The 18846-nt window shown below is 46.8% G+C and overlaps 1 protein-coding gene across 1 annotated transcript; it reads right to left on the bottom strand.

Annotated features, from left to right (window-relative positions):
• Nucleotides 1-2259: 2259 nt before the first annotated feature.
• LOC141022216 (uncharacterized) lies at nucleotides 2260-4096 on the bottom strand. Its single transcript, XM_073498532.1, has one exon. It carries the CDS (start codon nucleotides 3969-3971, stop codon nucleotides 2313-2315), a length of 1659 nt encoding a protein of 552 aa, XP_073354633.1. The 5' UTR covers nucleotides 3972-4096; the 3' UTR covers nucleotides 2260-2312.
• Nucleotides 4097-18846: the final 14750 nt, after the last annotated feature.

The following is an 18846-nucleotide window of genomic DNA, read 5'->3' as shown; positions in this document are numbered from 1 at the left end:
CTGGTTCCTCTTGATCTTCGGCAGCTTCCCTCGTTGCAGCATCACCGTATTCAGGGGGCACATAGTTGTCATCGTCCTCTTCTTCTTCGCTGCCTTCCATCATAACCCCTATTTATTTCTCCGTGCTTGGTCCAAACATTATAGTGTGGCATGAAACCCTTATAAAGCAGGTGGGTGTGAAGGGTTTTCGAGTGAGAGTAAGACCTCGTATTCCCACAGCTAGGGCATGGACAGCACATAAAACAATTATGCTTGTTTGCCTCAGCTACTTCGAGAAAATTATGCACGCCCTTAATGTACTCGGAGGTGTGTCTGTCACCGTACATCCATTGCCTGTTCATCTGCGTGCATTATATATAATTATGTGTGTCAAAAGTAAGAAAATTAGACAAGTATCTATGTAAAGTAAGAATTTTTTTTCAGAAAGAAGATAAGAACAAGAGGCTCACCACGGTGGTCCCGGCGACGAGATCGGCGCGGGCGATCGACGGCAGTGAAGACGGGGACGGGGCGTGACGGACCACTAATATAAACCTAGACAAATCTCGGAGAAAATGGATCTCGAAGGTCGAGCTTCGAGAGGAGAAAGCTTAACTAGTGTGGCTCGGGCATTTCATCGAACACCTCATGTGCATAGGAGGTGAGCTAGAGCACCCAATGCCCTCCCCCTCGCCGGCCAGCAAAAAACAGAGCACTGTGGAGTGCTCTGCTCACCGGCGATGGGGTATATATATATAGGCAACTCATTTGTCTCGGTTCGTGGATGGAACCGGGACTAAAGGCCCTCCTCCTTTACCGGTTCCTGCCACGAACCGAGACCAATGGTTGTGGGCAAGGAGCGAGGCCCATTGGTCCCGGTTCGTGCCAAGAACCGGGAAAAATGGGCCCAGACGAACCGGGACCAATGCCCACGAGGCCCCTGCCGGCCCCCTGGGCTCTCGAACCGGGACAAATGCCTCCATTGGTCCCAGTTCGTGGCAGAACCGGGACTAATGGGCTGGCCAGGCCCGAACGAAAGCCCCTTTTTCTACTAGTGATACCTGTTACTAATCAGGAACATGCACCTGTTAAAACTCCCAAAGAAAACTGTCGAAATTCGGAGCAAAACGATGCAAAAAACATGCACCTGTTAGGATAAACATGTACAACTGAATATGTGAGATAAACATTTTTTTTGCCTAGTCTTTTGGGATAAGCTCTATCTCTCCAAACCTCCCTGTAATCTCTCTAAACGTTGTAATCACACATATATAATCAACACGAAGACATGCGGCTCATCTATGCTTTTGTGTGTGTAGAGGGGGGGGGAGGGGGCTCATCTATGTTACATTGATGACTAGAAACACTTATAATCCCATTCACTCGTTCGAAATCCAAGGCTATGCGGGAGTCCGCCGGAAATAGCCCTGAAAATAGATTTCACGTTAAAAAAAATGATTTTTCATGAAATCGAAAAAAGGTGAATGTCCACGTGTCATCCTATGGTTAGAAGAAAACTTAACTTAGGTCGAATTGAAAAACAGCCGACAGTCCCAAAGAAGAAAGGAAATGCATAGACAAGAAAAGGAAAATATGGGGGACCATGTTCAGAGCGGGCCAAATATAAGATTTAGACAGCAAGTAGGGTATATATGTCATGGTCATGTTGTTGTCTCCTATTCCTCCTTAACAAGGTGCAGAACTCACGGCTGGTTGGCAATCGATGCACACTTCAACTTGCTGACAAAGAAGTCAGGCAAGAGTGAGCTTTGATTTTTTTTTTAAATGGTTGCATGCATCCATTTGATGCAGAGGCCACAGGCTAACCTCCTTTTCAAAAAAGAAGAAGAGAAAAACATGAGCTGCTTAATTAATTAATTTCCGCCATTGTATGGCTGGCTCTATCTTTACCGTTCCATATGAATATTTATACAAAACAAAAAAGATGGTGTTTGAGGATAGTTGTGAGTAGGAGATGAAACATATCATTTCCGAGATTTGCTTCTTGGACGAACGACACCAAGAAGGTTTGGATGGAATTTGGAGAGGACACCAATGTCGACCTCATGTAAATTAAATAGGAGTAGATGCACGTATAAAAACTGTAAGTAACATACATACATACATAATATTTTGAGTTTGGGATGAATGAAATGGAAAAAAGTTGAATGTCATCGTATGATTGGAAAGAAAGGGGATTCCCAAAGAAGAAAGAAAATATAGAATTAAAAAGGAAAACATGCATGCATGCAGAATTAAGGACGTTCGTTCGGATCGATCACAGCAGCAGGCCGGCCGGCCGAATATAATTAAGATGGATGCATGTTGACAGCCTATTCCGCCCGATCGAGCTTGCCTATCAACTCGCCCCCGTCCAGTATGCTGCCAAACATGGCGGCCTCAAACAGATAGTTCACCTGCCAGGCATGGTGGCTTGCATGGGCGACGAGCCAAACCATTTCGTCGATGAGGCCCTTGGAGAAGAGCTGGACCATTTGCAGGCGCGAGGATTCAATGAGGTGTTTCTCACGCTGCTCGTCCACCTCGCCCTTCCGGACGTACTCCAGCGGACCGGTGACAATGGACGACCAAAGGGCGGCCAGCAGGTGGTCTTGGTCTCCTTTTACTTTGAGGAAGCGCCGGACGTGGTCGCAGGTTTCTTCCCCATTGCAGGCATACTCAGCGTCAAGGGGCCTGCTGAAGCCGGTGGTATGAAAGTCGGTGTCGAAGACCTCGTCGAAGTCGGCCTCTCGCTGGGGCCGCGCCGGGGACTTGCGGGCCTTGGGCCATCCTAGGAGGGCACGGCGGAGGAACATGTGCCGGTCGTTGTGCAGGTGCCAAGTGTACAAGGTGATGCACATCCGGGCCACAGGCTCGTGCCACCTCTGAGTGTACATCCGAGCTCCCGTGGCAGCGTAGGCGTCGTAGATGGCCCGCAGCGCCGTCTCGCTCACCACGCCTGTGGCGGCGATGTCGGCCACGTTGAGGAACGAGTTCATGACCTCGGAGTTTACCAGGTCACTGCCCACATCGATGACATCGGTGCCGGGCGAGCTGAAGACGAGGTCGCTCGTGACGGCGCCGACATCGAAGCCCCGGGCTATGGCCTCAGCCCCCATGCCGAGGATGCTGCTCTCGCACAGGGACATGACCTGGGCGGCGTGGCGGTCCATCTGCCCCGACCGGTCCTTGAGGAGCGTCCTGTGCGCCGCCTCCAATGCGATCTTGGCTCGGATGTAGGACGCGCCGATGGCGACGGCCTCGCGTCGCTGCTGGCCACCAGGGGTTCGTAGCGAGCGGGCGTCGGCGAGCCCGTCGCGCAGGAGTTGGCTGAAGGAGGGGAACACCTTGTGGTACCCGTGCTCGTAATAAAATGCCATGTCCACCACGTAGTTGGAGAAGAGGGTGCGCACGTCGGAGGCGCCAATCAGCAGGTTCGCCATGCCGCTACCAGATAGGGCGTTGGTTGTTGTCATCGCCTCAGGCCAGTCGGCGGCGCCCAGCAAGGCGAGAACCTGCGGCGTGGCTTGGACCAGCCCGGCGCCCTTAGTGGGCAACACGTTGCCGATTGCGTGCTGCGTGCTTTTCCACAGCGCCAGCTCCGGCGACAGTCGCAGTTGCACCACCCTGGGCCGTGCCGCGTCGCCTCCGCCATCACTGCTAATGCTAGCAAACATCTCCGCCAGCATGTCTTCCGCCTCGCGAGACAGCCTTCTCAGATCCGCCATGGCCCCCGCCCCCTTGCCGACCAAGGCCCTCGCCGCCGAGTAGCCCGTGTACAAGGGGAAGCCTCCATCTTGCCGCTTCGCCAGCCGGGCGCCCCAAAAATACGAAGGGATTGCAACTAGCCCGTTGCCGTTGCCGCCAGGGACAGTGTCCTTCTCCCTCACCACCTCAATGTCGAGTCCGTGGAGAGAGCAGCCACCCCAGGTTGGGGTTGGGGTGGGTGGTGCCTCCGCGTCGCCGCGACGAGTCCAAGCGAGACTCAACATTTTTATTTAGTACTGTATTAAGAAATGCAGGTAATGGACTTCTCGTGGTGTTTGCCAGCCTTGTGTAGTTGTGTATTCCCCAGCAGCTTATATAGCCATATCAACACAAGGCTGGCTTCCTCTCAGCAGTGGTTTTTGTACAAGCTTCAGCTTGTGGCACTAGCAAGCTAGAGAGACGCACGTTTTGATTGTTTTCTTCTTATTGTATCACTTTCTCGCCATATGACTAGAAAGTAACACGATTCCGCTCCAGGATTGCAGGCACGAGGAGGAGTTGCTTGTGTCCACCTCGCCCTTGTGGGCGTGCCGGCGAGTGACGAGGGACGGCCAGACGGTGCCGAGCATGTCGAGGACGACGGCCAAACATTCTTGCGGGTTTCCTTGTCGATCATGGTACTACTCAGGGTCCATGGTCCTGATGATGGGCAAAATGAGGGTCCTCTCCGTTCACACAAGCTCTATTAGTAGAATGCCCGTATTTTCTATATTTGTATTGTTTTATATAACTATCACTACTACTCAGGGTCCATGGTCCTGATGATGGGAAAAATGAGGGTCCTCTCCGTTCACACTAGCTCTATTAGTAGAATGCCCGTATTTTCTATATTTGTATTGTTTTATATAACTATCAATGAATTTTTGACTCCTTCCAATAACATCGCGTCGACACTCTTGTCGACGGATTCTTTCTGAACGTCGACATAATACATCTTCGTCTTTCTCTTACTCTGAAAAAACCAAAATGTATATAAAATACCTCATTTCTACCATCATGTGTAACAAATATATAAAGAAGTACAATTGTTTATATGAATCTCTTTCAGTTGCGCAGGATGCGATGAGTTTTTCAGTTTAGCCATCATAAAGCTTTGTCAATCCACATTTTCAAAGCATCATCCAAAGCCATCAGTATTTATCTCTAATATACAACAGTGAATATAAAACACATTTTTAATTAAAAAATAAGATCAGCCCATATTTACAATATATATTCATTGATCCGCTGCTCGCTTCAAGCAGGTGACCGTTTCAGTCAGAGTGAGTGGCGTCGTGCATATTAATAGAGTGAGTCGCATCCCAGTTTTAATAAACTAGAGGCTCACTTGTAAATCACTTGTTGGTAACTATTCTCCGGAAATGACTTGCTAGGGTATGTCATATTCTTCAGTATATAAAAACGTAATTGACATGCGATGGCCGTATGTAGCAAAAACTACGATGGCCGTGCGATGAGGCAAAATGTGACGCCGATTGTAGCAAAAATGCGAGCAATGTACACTAGTAGAAAACAAAGCTTTATCCCCGGTTCGTAAGGGCCATTAGTGCCGGTTATGCAACCGGCACTAAAGAGTGGAGACTAAAGCCCCCCCCCCCCTTTAGTACCGGTTCGGCACGAACCGCCACAAAGGCCCACCACGTGGCGTGAGCTCGCGCTGTGGTATGGGGGACCTTTAGTACCGGTTGGTGTTACCAACCGGTACTAAAGGTTTTTTCTGAAAAAAAATTCTGAAAATTTTGGAAAAAAATTTGATTTTTTTTCCGATTTTAAAATTTCTGAATTATTTGATGATATAGTCTCTAATCACACCTCTTAACTACTCAAGTGTGGATCACTCATTCCAAATCGTCTAACTTCCCGGCCGGTCACGCATCCTCTCACTCCCCCAGCCTGAGCACGCTTAACTTCGGAGTTCTATTTCCTCTACTTTCCAAGTTTGCACTTGTTGTTTTCCTGACAAATGTAAGCTGACAATCCTATTAACCCTCAGCAGTTTAGCTTGAGCATTAGGTCACACGTTTCACCGTTTGAGTTTGAAACTATTATTCTTAAAAACAGTAATTATTTAGTAACACTAATATTCTTTGAATAAGTTTGACCACAGTTTGACCATAGTTTGACCAGATTTAAACAAAAAAACTGAAATTTGAGCATATCTTTTATTCCTTCTGGAATTTGAGGATTCTAAAAAAATTGCAAACAGGCTGTAGGCGGTCAAAATCGTATGCGGATTTTCGTGCTGAATTTTTTGATATATTATACGTTTTTTTTGACATCGTATGCAAAAGTTATAGCCGTTTTACATTTTCCCTACACTTTTTGCAAAACATGTCCAAATTGAAGTTTTCAAATTTTCCTAACTAGTAGATGTAGTAATATAACTACCTCTCGAAGGATTTTATTTTTTGAAGATTTTATCATTTTCTTATGATTTTTTCAAAACTGAAATGGCGATATGGGATAAACATCACCTGTTAGGATAAACATGTACAACTGAATATGTGAGATAAACATGTACCTGTTAGGATAAACATGTACAACTGAATATGTGAGATAAACATTTTTTTTGCCTAGTCTTTTGGGATAAGCTCTATCTCTCCAAACCTCTCACACATATATAATCGACACGAAGACATGTGGTTCATCTATGTTTTTGTGTGTGTACGGGGGGGTTGGTTACGTTGATGACTAGAAACACATTCACTCGTTCGAAATCCAACGCTATGCGGGAGAGCCCTGAAAATAGATTTCACGTTAAAAATGATTTTTCATCAAATCGGGAAAAGTTGAATGTCCATGTGTCATCCTATGATTAGAAGAAAACTTAACTTAGGTCGAATTGAAAACAGCCGACGGTCCCAAAGAAGTCAAGCAAGAGTGAGCGTTGATTTTTTTTTAAATGGTTGCATGCATCACTTAGATGCAGAGGCTGATGGCTATCCTTCTTTTCAGAAAAGAATAAGAGAAAAACGCGAGTTGCTTAATTAATTAATTTGTGCTATTATATGGCTGGCTCTATTTTTACCGTTCCATATGGATATATATACAAAAAAAGGGTGTTTGAGGATAGTTGTCACTAGTAGAAAAAGGGCTATATGTCCCGGTTCGTAAGGCCCATTTGTCCCGGTTGTTGAACCGGGACTAAAGGGTCGTTTCTAAAGCCCTAGGCCTTTAGTCCCGGTCCTTACACGAACCGGGACAGATGGGCCTCCACGTGACCGGTGCGGCGAGTCCAGGCAGGAGGGCCTTTGGTCCCGGTTGGTGGCACCAACCGGGACCAATAGGCATCCACGCGTCAGCAGCTGGCAGGAGCTGAGCTTTTTGTTTTTTTAAGGGGGTGGGTTTAGGGGGTTTTGGGGGTTAATTTAGGTGTTTCATATATTGTGTTAGTTAGCTAATTAATAGAGAGAAGTGTCCTCTCTTATCTCCGTGCTTGGTCGACGCTACGTACTATACGTATAAAGAGGACTCGACACGCTAGCTAGTAAGTAAAAATGAAGGAAACAGAAGATCGTCATGAACATATGCATACAGAGAGAAGTGATATCGACCTCTCCTTCTCCGAGAGATTGGTCGAACAACAAGTTTTCGTATATCTATCCGACGCTACTGGCTACATATATACAATGTAAGGTCTCTTACAATATAATCCCCTAATTATATATGAACTCAGGGTCCACCACTACTAGGAAAAGGGCTATAGATGCAATGGCCACTAATGGCGCACCAGACATGTGGTGCGCCATTGCTATATAGCAATGGCGCACCATGTGCTGGTGCGCCATTAGTGTGAAAGACACTAATGGCGCACCAGACAAACGGTGCGCCATTAGTAACAAAATTTTTTTTTTCCCAGACATACTAATGGCGCACCAGGACATAGTGCGCCATTACTAGTTGTAACTAGTAATGGCGCACCAACAACATAGTGCGCCACTAATTTTTTTTTTTTTACTTTTTTGCAAAACTACTAATGGCGCACCTGGTGCAGTGCGCCATTACTAGTTTAAGCTAGTAATGGCGCACTGCTCCCCGTGCGCCATTAGTGTATATTTAATGGACACTTGATCTCGATCCCCCTCCATCTCGATCGCTATTCCACCTCGCCAGATCCGGTCCCCCTCGCCGCCGAGCACCCCCTGCACCCTCTACCCCGCTCCACCGGGCGCCGCCGCCGACCCCCCGCACCCTCCCCTGCTCCACCGCCGCCGACGACCCACCGCACCCTAGCTCCCCTGCTCCACCGCCGCCGACGACCCACCGCACCCTCCCCGGCCCGTTCCACCGCCGCCGACGACCCCCCGCACCCTCCCCCACTCCACCGCCGCCGACGACCCACCGCACCCTAGCTCCCCTGCTCCACAGCCGCCGACGACCCAGCGCACCCTCCCCGGCCCGCTCCACCGCCGCCGACGCCCCCCGCACCCTCCCCGGCCCGCTCCACCGCCGCCGACGCCCCCCCGCACCCTCCCGGCCCGCTCCACCGCCGCCGACGACCCCCCGGCCCGCACCCTCCCCGGCCCGCACCACCGCCGCCGACGACCCCCCGCACCCTCCCCGGCCAGCTCCACCGCCGCCGACGACCCCCCGCACCCTCCCCGGCCCGCTCCACCGCCGCCGACGACCCCCCGCACCCTCCCCGGCCCGCTCCACCGTCACAAATTATTACTGTTTTTGTAAAAAATTGTTACTGTTTCATATTCATATTCATTTTCTAAAAAATTTATTAGATGCAACAAAAAATAATAATAAAAATTACTTATGGCACACCTATGGCTGGTGCGCCATTGCTACATAAATTTTTTTTACTAATGGCGCACCCGTCGTGGGTGCGCCATTGCTATGTAAAAAAACATTCTAATGGCGCACCGCTTCGGGGTGCGCCATTAGTAAGTTTCCCCCCTTAGCTAATTCCTCCCCTCTCCCTCGCCAGTCCACCCGCGCGCTCACCTGACCCACGACGCCGCCGCCCCGACCCCCGCCGGACTCCACTCCCATCGCCCCGACCCCCGCAGATAAGTAGTAGGAGTAACTATGTTTGTAAATCAAAATTGCTTCACTCCTCGTGATAATCTGCAGATTCAAGTTGTGGAAAAAAAATGTTCTGTCTTTTTACAGTGTGGAGTATACAGTTATTACAGTGTCAATGTTGATGATTTACAGTGTGGAGTAGTCATATTTTTCTTTGAAATCTAAGTGCAATTTCTCTGTCTTGTTGCTAACTGAATTTACAGTACTAAGTGGTCTCTAAATTCTGCAGTATTTATGTTCATGACTTTACTGAACTATGTTGTCTTTTCTTACAGTGCCTTCATTTAAATAGTTATATTTTAGCTTCATGGTTCTGTGTAATTTGTGCCTTGATTTTCTGTCATCTCTGAATTTTGCTGTTCTTGTGCTTGCTACTCCTTAATTCACACATGTACAGGAGGTACAAGAGGTTAAATTGAATCTAACCCTCCAATGTTATATGTTTTGAACTCCTTCCTGAAATCCCTTCTATTATTTTTATCCCAAACAAGTACCTAGGTTTATAAAGATCTAGTGAGCATTGCCAGTGTTGGGGAGGGAGTGATCTGAATTGGTTTATGTGACTCATCCTCATTAACTTTTCTCTCTAACCTTTTTTACAGTACAAATAAATTGTTCCTTCTTCTGTATTTGACCACTGTTTATTGTGGTTTTGATTTTGTTACAGTGTTCTCAAGTATAACAACATAGTGGGATCATTTGTCAACATAGTGGGATCATTTTGCAGATTCCAGCAAACAACATAGTGGGATCATTTGTCAAGGCCAGCATCGGAGTGCTAATTTACAGGTATAAATAGATAAAAGATTCAGAGTGTAGCTCTTTGTGCTCCCTGCATCCTTTTTCTGAGCTGTTTGTGCTCCCTGCATCTTTCAGCTCTCATTTTCAGTGGAGTTGTTGAATTATATGCTCTTATTGGACATGTTTTACGTGTTGATCCATCAATTGCTAGTTTGCTGGGTTTTGTCTGCGACCATCGTGTCGTGATGATTTTGCAGGTACCCCGAGAGGCCCTTGAGTTTGCCGGAATGTCGATTAACTTCCGTTCCGGCAAATTCGGGTACTCCATATGTCCTATTTTCAGCAAAGGTCATGCTAAAATTTTCCGTGAATTTTAGCATGACTTTGCTAAAAATAGGACATATGGGGCACTTCCGACTAATGCATGGGCCGGGGTATCTTAGTACTTAATTAAGTAGGATCAACTGCCTCTTGTGTTATTCATATAGAAGTGTGATATCTACTCATAGTTATTACTAATGTCAGTTGCTCGTCATCGATAAATCCTAATCTGGTAGGATGACCTACTAAAAAAGCCCATACCACATATTCTATTTGGATGGGCGTGTTTTCACCACACTGTGGATTATCTTATTGGACCCAACAGAGATGATGTAGTTTTGAATTATGAACATAGGAAATGTCGTCATCGGACGACGAAAGTCTCTCGGGGGAGTGCGACTGGTGCCACGACGGTCGAGGTCTGTGCGACAGGCCTCACCTGGACGATGATCGGCGCTTCAGCATTAAGCTCGAGGAGACCTTCGAAGTTGAAATGGTACGCAACGACGACAAGTGTTTTTTCATAATTAAGCATGACTTCAACTATTCCAACGTGTAATTTCATCTTTTACAATTCGAGTATAGTTTATCCCATGCCATGCAAGACGCTATGTCTTGGAGAGGATGGATTTTGAAGATCATGAAAATTTTGAAACGAAGAAAATTCACCTAAGGACACATCATGATGTGGATTTTGAAGTAAATCTGTATAATGCTGAGAGCGTAACCCATTTTGGTTGCAAAAATTGGGAAGCATTTTGCAAGATGTATGGTTTTGATGAGGGTATGCTTGTCACCATGGATCTTGGTGATCCTGGCATCGACCAAGACAATATCGACATTTGGGTCCTTGTTGATACGCCTCCAGTTCTACCGCTATGTGAGTTTCTCAAACATAGTTAATTATTAACTAATCTATATTGTTTATTTCAAAATAGTTGACAACTTATTTCCATTGACAACTTATTTTGATTGTTCAAAAAATGTGCGGAAAATGGTAGACAAAACCCACTACACCGATGGCTCCGAGTTAACTTATCAGGAGAAAAATCATCTGGTCGGATTTTGTACTGATCTTGAGAATTACAATATCTACAATCAAACTCCTCAACATTATGGTCAATACGTGCCACTAGTGCACGTGTTGAACTACGGTAACTACCATGGAGATACCTTGGTAAGATTTTTTACTATTACGACATCCGTGCATCTTTTGCATACTTCTAAAACTAGTACATCATTGCTAACTATGAAGTTATTACTATGTTTTTCGACAGAGAATCCCAGAGGATTGTGTGCCTCATTTGATGTATCAGAATGGCAGCCTTCAAGTTTTGAACTTATATCCAGGTCATCCTACAAATCTCAACTGTCCATACCGGATTTCTAGAAGAAGTGGAGACATGCTAGTCAGAGAATGGAAAAAATGTATGGACAGTCGTAAGGAGGTTCTTGGAAGCAAAAGGAAGCGCCGCGCAAGAATTGGAGACAGGATGATCTCCATTCTCCATAATGGAGAGTCAGGGTCTATATTGTTTTATGCTATTTTACCTTAAATAGGGTATTTTAGGTCCTGCCTAATACTGATGATCATGTGCTAAGAACAATTAAGTAGGGTTGCTTCGATGACTATCAGGATGATGGTCGTATGACTTGTTATTAATAACGAGTAGAAGTTGTATGATGATGATTAGTAGGACTTGTTAGGATTAGTATTAATTTCGACAAACTCGCTACTCGCGGTCTCGAGACTTGTAATGTTCTATCTTTGTTCGGTCTTTTGATTTCGGAGACTAATATGATGAATTGTATTCGGAGACTAAACTTCTATTGTATTCGATGAATCTGCTGTTGCTGTGTGGTGCTGTTTATATTCTGTCCAATAATATATTTTGTAATCTGTGCAAATATCAGAAAAGAAAAAAAATCCCTAATATACATACTAATGGCGCATCACCCAGACGTGCGCCATTAGTATGCCAAAGGATACTAATGGCGCATCACCCACCAGTGCGCCATTAGTATGTCAAAGCACATGCCCACGGGGAGGCATACTAATGGCGCACCGGGGCCTATACTAATGGCGCACTGCCTGGTGCGCCATTAGAGTACCAGATACTAATGGCGCACCGCTGGTAGTGCACATGGTATTCTCCATCTTTATCGATCGTGTGGTCAAAAAAGAATGCCGCCAATTCCTCTTAAATTGCTCGCATGCGATCTGGTGCTAGGAGTTCATCCCGCATCCGAAACATCTAATTTGAAGAAGGGTGTCAATACATATATATGAATGAATGAAACTCAACACAAATGATGGTAATAAAATAAAATTGTGAATATTATTGCTTACGCACTTCATATTGTTTTTTAGAGTAGCCCCGCTCACAGGTCGTGTGGCGGATGGACTCACAAACGTAGTATCCATAGTAATTATTCCCGGCTTCCTGCCACAACCACTTTACAAGAAATAGAGGTCAATCAAACTGATAAGCAAGCATGCTAAATTGTATTGATGAAACTAGCGCTTGAATCACTAGGAGATGCATGGAACATGCTAGTAGTACTTACTTTCGGGTGTTTAAATTGCAGCTTCTTCGGCAGTCCCGGAGCTTTTGAGGTGAAGTTTTTCCAAATCCTGCCAGACAAAGAAAACAATTACTTGATATCAAGAAAGGAACAAAGTTGCCGATATGGTGCGATAATGATCGATTGAACTTACTTCTCAAGCATTTCAGTCATGTCCGCATACTCCTGGGGATCTTTTCGTCTCGAGTCTAAGACGGTTACTAGTCCCTACTCAAGCTTAATCTCTAGGAGAATATAGTGGAACCTGCGCACACATGCATAACTCATCAATTACATTACTATAACCTCGACTAATAAGGGAAACCGAATGTGCACAAGATAGTAACACTCACTTGAAATTGTAAGGAAAGAGTATTATAGCTTTGTTTTGATTTAATACCAACGATCGTAGCATGTTGCCCTCAGTATCTTTGGCCTGAAATTCAACCGTATATGCATCTATGAGATTTGTGTTAATGAACCCAATATCACCGATTTGTCTTTTCTTCGGCGATCTTCAATCTGCATAATATAGTGAGGATAATTATATATACATGCAATGAAAGAGCTGACCTATATATAGAGACTTAATGACAGAAGTAGTACTTACAGACAGTAGCAAGTGACCGTTAATTTATCGAGGGCCTGTTAATTGAAAAACTGGAAGAACTCCTCAAATGGAACATTCAACAGATCAATTCCATCGAGGTCATGCCCCTCTTTAACTCTCAGCGTCAAAGTATTCATCCCCCCAGACTCTCTGTAGGTTTTCATGTACCAATCATGGAATCTTCGCATCATCGTTGTTAGAGATCTTTCATCTTTGACGAGAGGCTTCCCGTAATGGTATCTATGTTCGTCCACCTCCAAGAAATCATAATGTACATCGTCGGGCAGGTAATCTCCAAGATTGGTATTGGGCAAAATCACCAGATGATTAGCGACGAAATCGCTAGACACCTTGAGCGTGGGGCACGATTGGTTCGCTTGTTCGCCGAGCTGGGCAATTTTTTTCCCAGCTCGTCGTTCTATTAACCTTTGATCACTGATAGTACTTCCCGACCGCTCCGCTTCGGTATATGACCTTTCAATAATGCGCTCATAGTTGCCTTTCGGCGGAGACTTTGGTGGTTTCTTCAGGGCATCCACAGTGCGCTTCGCTTTCACCGGATCTATCTTCTCCTCCGGAGGTAGATGTTTCTTTGCTTTCACCCCTTCAAAGAAGTCCCTCACTTGGGTTTGACAGATCTCCGCGTTATCCTCCACAGTCCTCTCGTATGGTAACTTCTCTAGAGGCTTGAGAGATGGATCGAATCTGTATTGCCTCCCGCCTCTGGCTGTACTGCTAGACACCAAAGCAGATGGAGCGGCTGCGGCTGTCTTCTTTCCTTGCTTACGAGGCGGAGGAGAAGGACTACGACGCACCAGAGCAGCCGGAGCGGCGGCAGGTCTCTTCCGCCCTTGCCGATGAGGCGGAGAAGGAGGAGGCTGGCTGCTCAGGCGCGCCGGCGCAGGCAGAGAAGGAGGCGGAGTGCCCTGATCACTCGCCGGAGGAGGAGGCGGAGGAGGAGGAGGAGTGCCATGACTCGCCGGAGGAGGAGGAGGAGGAGGCGGAGGCATCCAGTTTGGAAGGTTGATGAGCTCCTTCTGCCATAGGCATGGAGTCTTCAGAGCAGAACCCAGCCGAGTCTCCCCTTCACCGGTAGGGTGGTCAAGCTTGAGGTCCTCAAATCCCTCTGTTATTTCGTCCACCGTCACCTTAGCATATCCTTCTGGAATTGGACGGCAGTGAAAAGTTGCGTCGGGTTCATGAGGTCGAACAGAGCCAACATCCGCCTTGACTTTGAAGTTCTGCCATTGTGTCATAAGGTGGAAATGTTGAGACTCCGTGATAGCATCCATGAGGTAGCTAGCAGGAGCCGTGAAGACAGGCTCCAACTGAAGCAAGTCGGTGGAAGCCACGCTGCTTCTCCGCTGAGATGGCGGGGTAGCTTCGGCAGGTCGCTTGATGCGAACTGCTTCTCGTTCCTCTATCCCTTGTACCCTTGCGTGCAGCGCCTGGAGTTGGGTCTGCTCCACTTTCTTCCTCCTCTCCTGGCATTTGTAACCGCCTGTGTCCGGAAACCCAGCCTTCCACGAAACGGAGCCTGGCGTGCCTCGTGTCCGTCCAGGGTGCTCAGGATTCCCGAGGGCCATTGTGAGCTCGTCGTTCTCTATGTCTAGAACGAACGTCCCTTGCTGCGCTGCATCGATATACTGCTGAAGCTTCATGACAGGTATTCGTAGTTGCTCGTTTGTCCAAACGCACTTCCCTGTTACAGGGTCCAAGGTTCCGCCAACACCGAAGAACCAAGTCCGGCAACGGTCTGGCCAGTTCAATGTCTCTGGTTCGTCCCCTTTATCAACCAGGTCATTCTCAGCCTTGGCCCACACCGGCCGGGCTATGAGGTAGCCACCTAACCCCATGCAATGGTGAAGCTTCTTCTTCGCAGCATTTTTCTTGTTTGTCGCTGACATCTTCTTACTCTTGTCCGATGTCTTGTGGGCCACAAATGCGGGCCAGTGATCTCTGATCTTCTCATACCGGCCGGTGAATTCTGGTGTCTTTTCTTGGTCGACAAACGATGTTTTCAGCTCATTCTTCCACCTCCTGAATAGTTCTGCCATCTTCTTAAGAGCATCAGACTTGATCAATTGCTCTTTAACTGGCTTCTCCCGATCCTCCTCTGGCGGTAGGGTGAAATTTGCCTTCAGCGCAGTCCAAAGATCATCTTTCTGCATATCGTTCACATAAGACACCTCAGGGTCTTCCTTAGCCGGCTTACACCATTGGTGGATGCTGATCGGGATCTTGTCCCTAACAAGAACCCCGCACTGAGCAGCAAATGTTTCCTTTGTCCGGATGGGTTCAATCGGTTGGCCATCGCGCGTGATTGCTGTGATCTCAAACCTTTCATCCGAGCGCAACTTTTTCTTCGGGCCTCGTCTCCTTACCGAAGTTGTGCTCGATCCGGAGGGCTAGAAAAAAGAAGAAAGACGACAGTTAATTAATATGTGTACATACCAAAACAATGAATGCATCAATTAGCTAGTCAGCACTGGCTTAACTAATATATATACCTGGCCGGACTCTGTTCGGTCACCGGAGCCGTCATCACGGTCTCCTTCTTACACCGGCATTGGGTCACCGGAGCCATCATAATCATGTCTTTCCTCCTCCATTGTTCGATCACCGTAGCCTGCTTCTTCACCCTGTCCTTCCAGACCATCATTGTCGTTAAGATACGACAAGACATCACCTCCAGCTAAGATTATGTCCCCCAACACCTCTTCTGCTGCCTCGTCTTGTCCGTGCTCCATTGTTTCTGCAAATATTACAACATGGCAATTATTGTACAAACATGAAGCAGGTGGATATATTAGTGGCAAAGGTAGACCTAGCTACCTAATCACAACAAAGGAATCATATTAGTGGCCTCGACGCTTCTCCCGGGTTTGGGGTGGCCTCGGCAACGCTTCAAGGGTTCGGGGTGGCCTCGACGACAACGCTATTTTAACTTGGTAAATTTGGGTGGCCTCGGCAACCTCTCGACCCCTCGGCCCCTCGACGACCCTCAAACCCTCGACCCCTCGACCATCAACCCCTCGACCCTCGACCCATCGGCCCCTCGACGACCCGTGGCCCCTCGGCGACCCTCGAACCCACGGCCCCTCGATGACTCTCGACCCTCGACCCCTCGACCATCGGCCCATCGGCGACCCTCGACCCCTCGAACCTCGACCCCTCGACCCTCGAACCCTTGACCCTCGACCCCTCGATCCTCGTCCCCTCAGCGACCCTTGACCCCCGACCCCTCGACCCTCGGCCCCTCGGCCCCTCGACGACGCTTGAACCCTCGACCCTGGACCCTCGAACCCTCAGCGACCCTCGACCCTCTACCCTAGCTATTTCCCGACCCTCGCCCCCTCGAACCCTCGTCGACCCCCTCCCTCCCTCATGCCGAAGTTATCGGGGAGGGGTATATCGAGCCCCCCCCTCACGTTGAAGTTATCGGGGAGGGGTATATCGACAACGACATACCCGATAAAAAAATAAGAAGACGAAGAAGAAGAAAAAAGAGGAGAAGAATAAAGGAATAGAGGAGAAGATCGAAGAAAAAAAAGAGGAGAAGATGAAAGGAATAGAGGAGAAGAAGAAAAAATAGAATATTTTTTCTTCTTCTTCTCCTTTTCTTTTTCTTCTTTTTTCCTCTTCTTATTTATTTCTCCTCTTCTTCCTCTCCTCTTCTTCTCCTTTCTTTCTCTTCTTATTTTCCTTTTTCCTCTCCTTCTTTTTCTTCTTCTTCCTTCTTAATATCACTTAGCAACTTTTGCAACGATAGGGGGGGTGCTCCTGTGGTCTAAAATCGGTCTATGCACGATAGAAAATTCTGAAAAAATACATCTATGATCCCTCATACATACATACATACAAAAAATACATCTAAAAAAAGAGGAGAAGAAGAAAAAAAGAGGAAAAGAAGAAGATGAAAAAATAGAAGAAAAAAAGAGGATTTCTATTTTTTTCTTCTTCTCCTCTATTCCTTCTTCTTCTCCTTTTTTGTTCTACTTCCTCTTCTTATTTTTTTTCTCCTCTTCTTCTCCTTCTTCCTTCTTCCTCTTTTCTTCTTTTTCCTTATTTTCCTTTTTCGTTGATGACCCTAACCCTAAACAGTACAACTTCCCCGACGTCCCCGCCTCTCTCATGACCAAAAAAAATCTATGAATAAAAAAAACATCATATTCTATGAACAAAAAAACATTATATTTCATCCACATCCATGCATACATCATATATATGATCATCTATGAACAAAAACAACATCATATTCTATAAAAAATCATCATATATATGAACAAAAACAATTATGATAACAAGCATATATATCATCATATATATGAAAAAAAAACAAGCATATATATCATCTTATATATGAAAAAAAGGACAGGGGCACCGGCCGGACCAAGGTGAGGAGGGGCGCGGGGTCGGCGGTGAGGACGCCGACGGGGCAGGGGGCGCGCGCTTGGGATAGGGGCGACGGCGACGAAGGGGGCGGGGCAGGGCGACGGCGACGACGGGAGCGGGCCAGGCGGCGCGCGTCGGGGCAGGGCCGGGGCGGTGCGCGTCGGGGCAGGGGCGGCGAGCTGCGACAGCGTCGGGCAAGGGGCGCGGGCGACGGCGATAACGGGCACGGGCGACGGCGACGACGGGCACGGGCGACGGCGATAGCGACGGCGGGGGCGGCGGGCGGGGGCGGGGCAGCCTGGCGGCGTCGATGTCATCGGCTCTTCGGGGCGGCAACTGCGAGATGAGATGTGAAATTTTCCTAAGTGTTGGCTTATATAGCCACACCTTTGGTCCCGGTTGGTAGCACCAACCGGGACCAAAGCCCCCTTTAGTCCCGGTTGGTGCCACCAACCGGGACCAAAGGTCTCTTTTCAGCAGCCCAAAGGGCGGGAAACAGGGGCCTTTGGTCCCGGTTGGTGGTACCAACCGAGACTAAAGGGGGGGCATTGGTACCGGTTGGTGCCACGAAACGGGACCAAAGGGGGGCATTGGTTCCGGTTCGTGCCACCCACCGAGACCAAAGACCTTGTGCTGGCGCGGTGTGGTGGGAAGTTTAGTCCCACCTCGCTAGCTGAGAGAGCTCAGCACCTGTTTATAAGATGCGTTGCGGCTCAGGTGCTGAGCCCCCCTCTAATATGCAGGCAGTACTTGCCTACCCGTGTCACTGCCATGTTGGGCCTATTGGGCCTGCGGGCCTGCATCCTGGCCCATGTACAGATGGGTTTCTAATCGTATGCATGCCGTGTGGCCCATTAGGTCAGAATAATTATAAACTTTCTGTTACTCCATTAGTTTCCAAATTTGATTAATTTAAATTTTAATTCTTTGAAATTTGTGTGAATCACTAGTTTGTGAATAACTTCACTATAAAAATATATTTTGAGTGATGCTTTTTCCTGCTATTTAATATTACTGCGTTTTATCATTATATTCAAAAACAGATTTTGTTATTTTAGTTTCTATCAAAAAAATTCTTTATGAAAATTCTTTTTGCTACTAAAGTTTCTAACAAAAAAATCTTTATGATAATCCTTTCTTCTTTTCATGTTTTGAACAGAAAATACTTTGATAATTTTAGTTGCATAAATGTTATGCAATTTTAGTTTAAAAAATACTAGAGGTTTATAAAAGCTTTTTAGTTGATTCCTTTTGCTATTCGAGTTTTATAAAAGTTATTTAGTTGATTTTCTTTTTGCCATTAAAGAATATTATAGTTTTGTTTTAGTTGATCATAACAGAATATTTTAATTAATTATTTTTAGTTCATTCTTTTAGCTATTAGTTCATTTTTGTTTTGTATTAGTTCGTTCTTTTTTTATATTAGTTCATTC

Source organism: Aegilops tauschii, chromosome 5, assembly GCF_002575655.3.
Source record: "Aegilops tauschii subsp. strangulata cultivar AL8/78 chromosome 5, Aet v6.0, whole genome shotgun sequence".
NCBI lineage: Eukaryota > Viridiplantae > Streptophyta > Magnoliopsida > Poales > Poaceae > Aegilops > Aegilops tauschii.
This window is presented reverse-complemented; position numbering and strand designations above follow the sequence as displayed.

Excerpts from the sequence above, each read along its gene's own strand:
- LOC141022216 (XM_073498532.1), bottom strand. The coding sequence starts at position 3,971 with ATGTTGAGTCTCGCTTGGACTCGTCGCGGCGACGCGGAGGCACCACCC.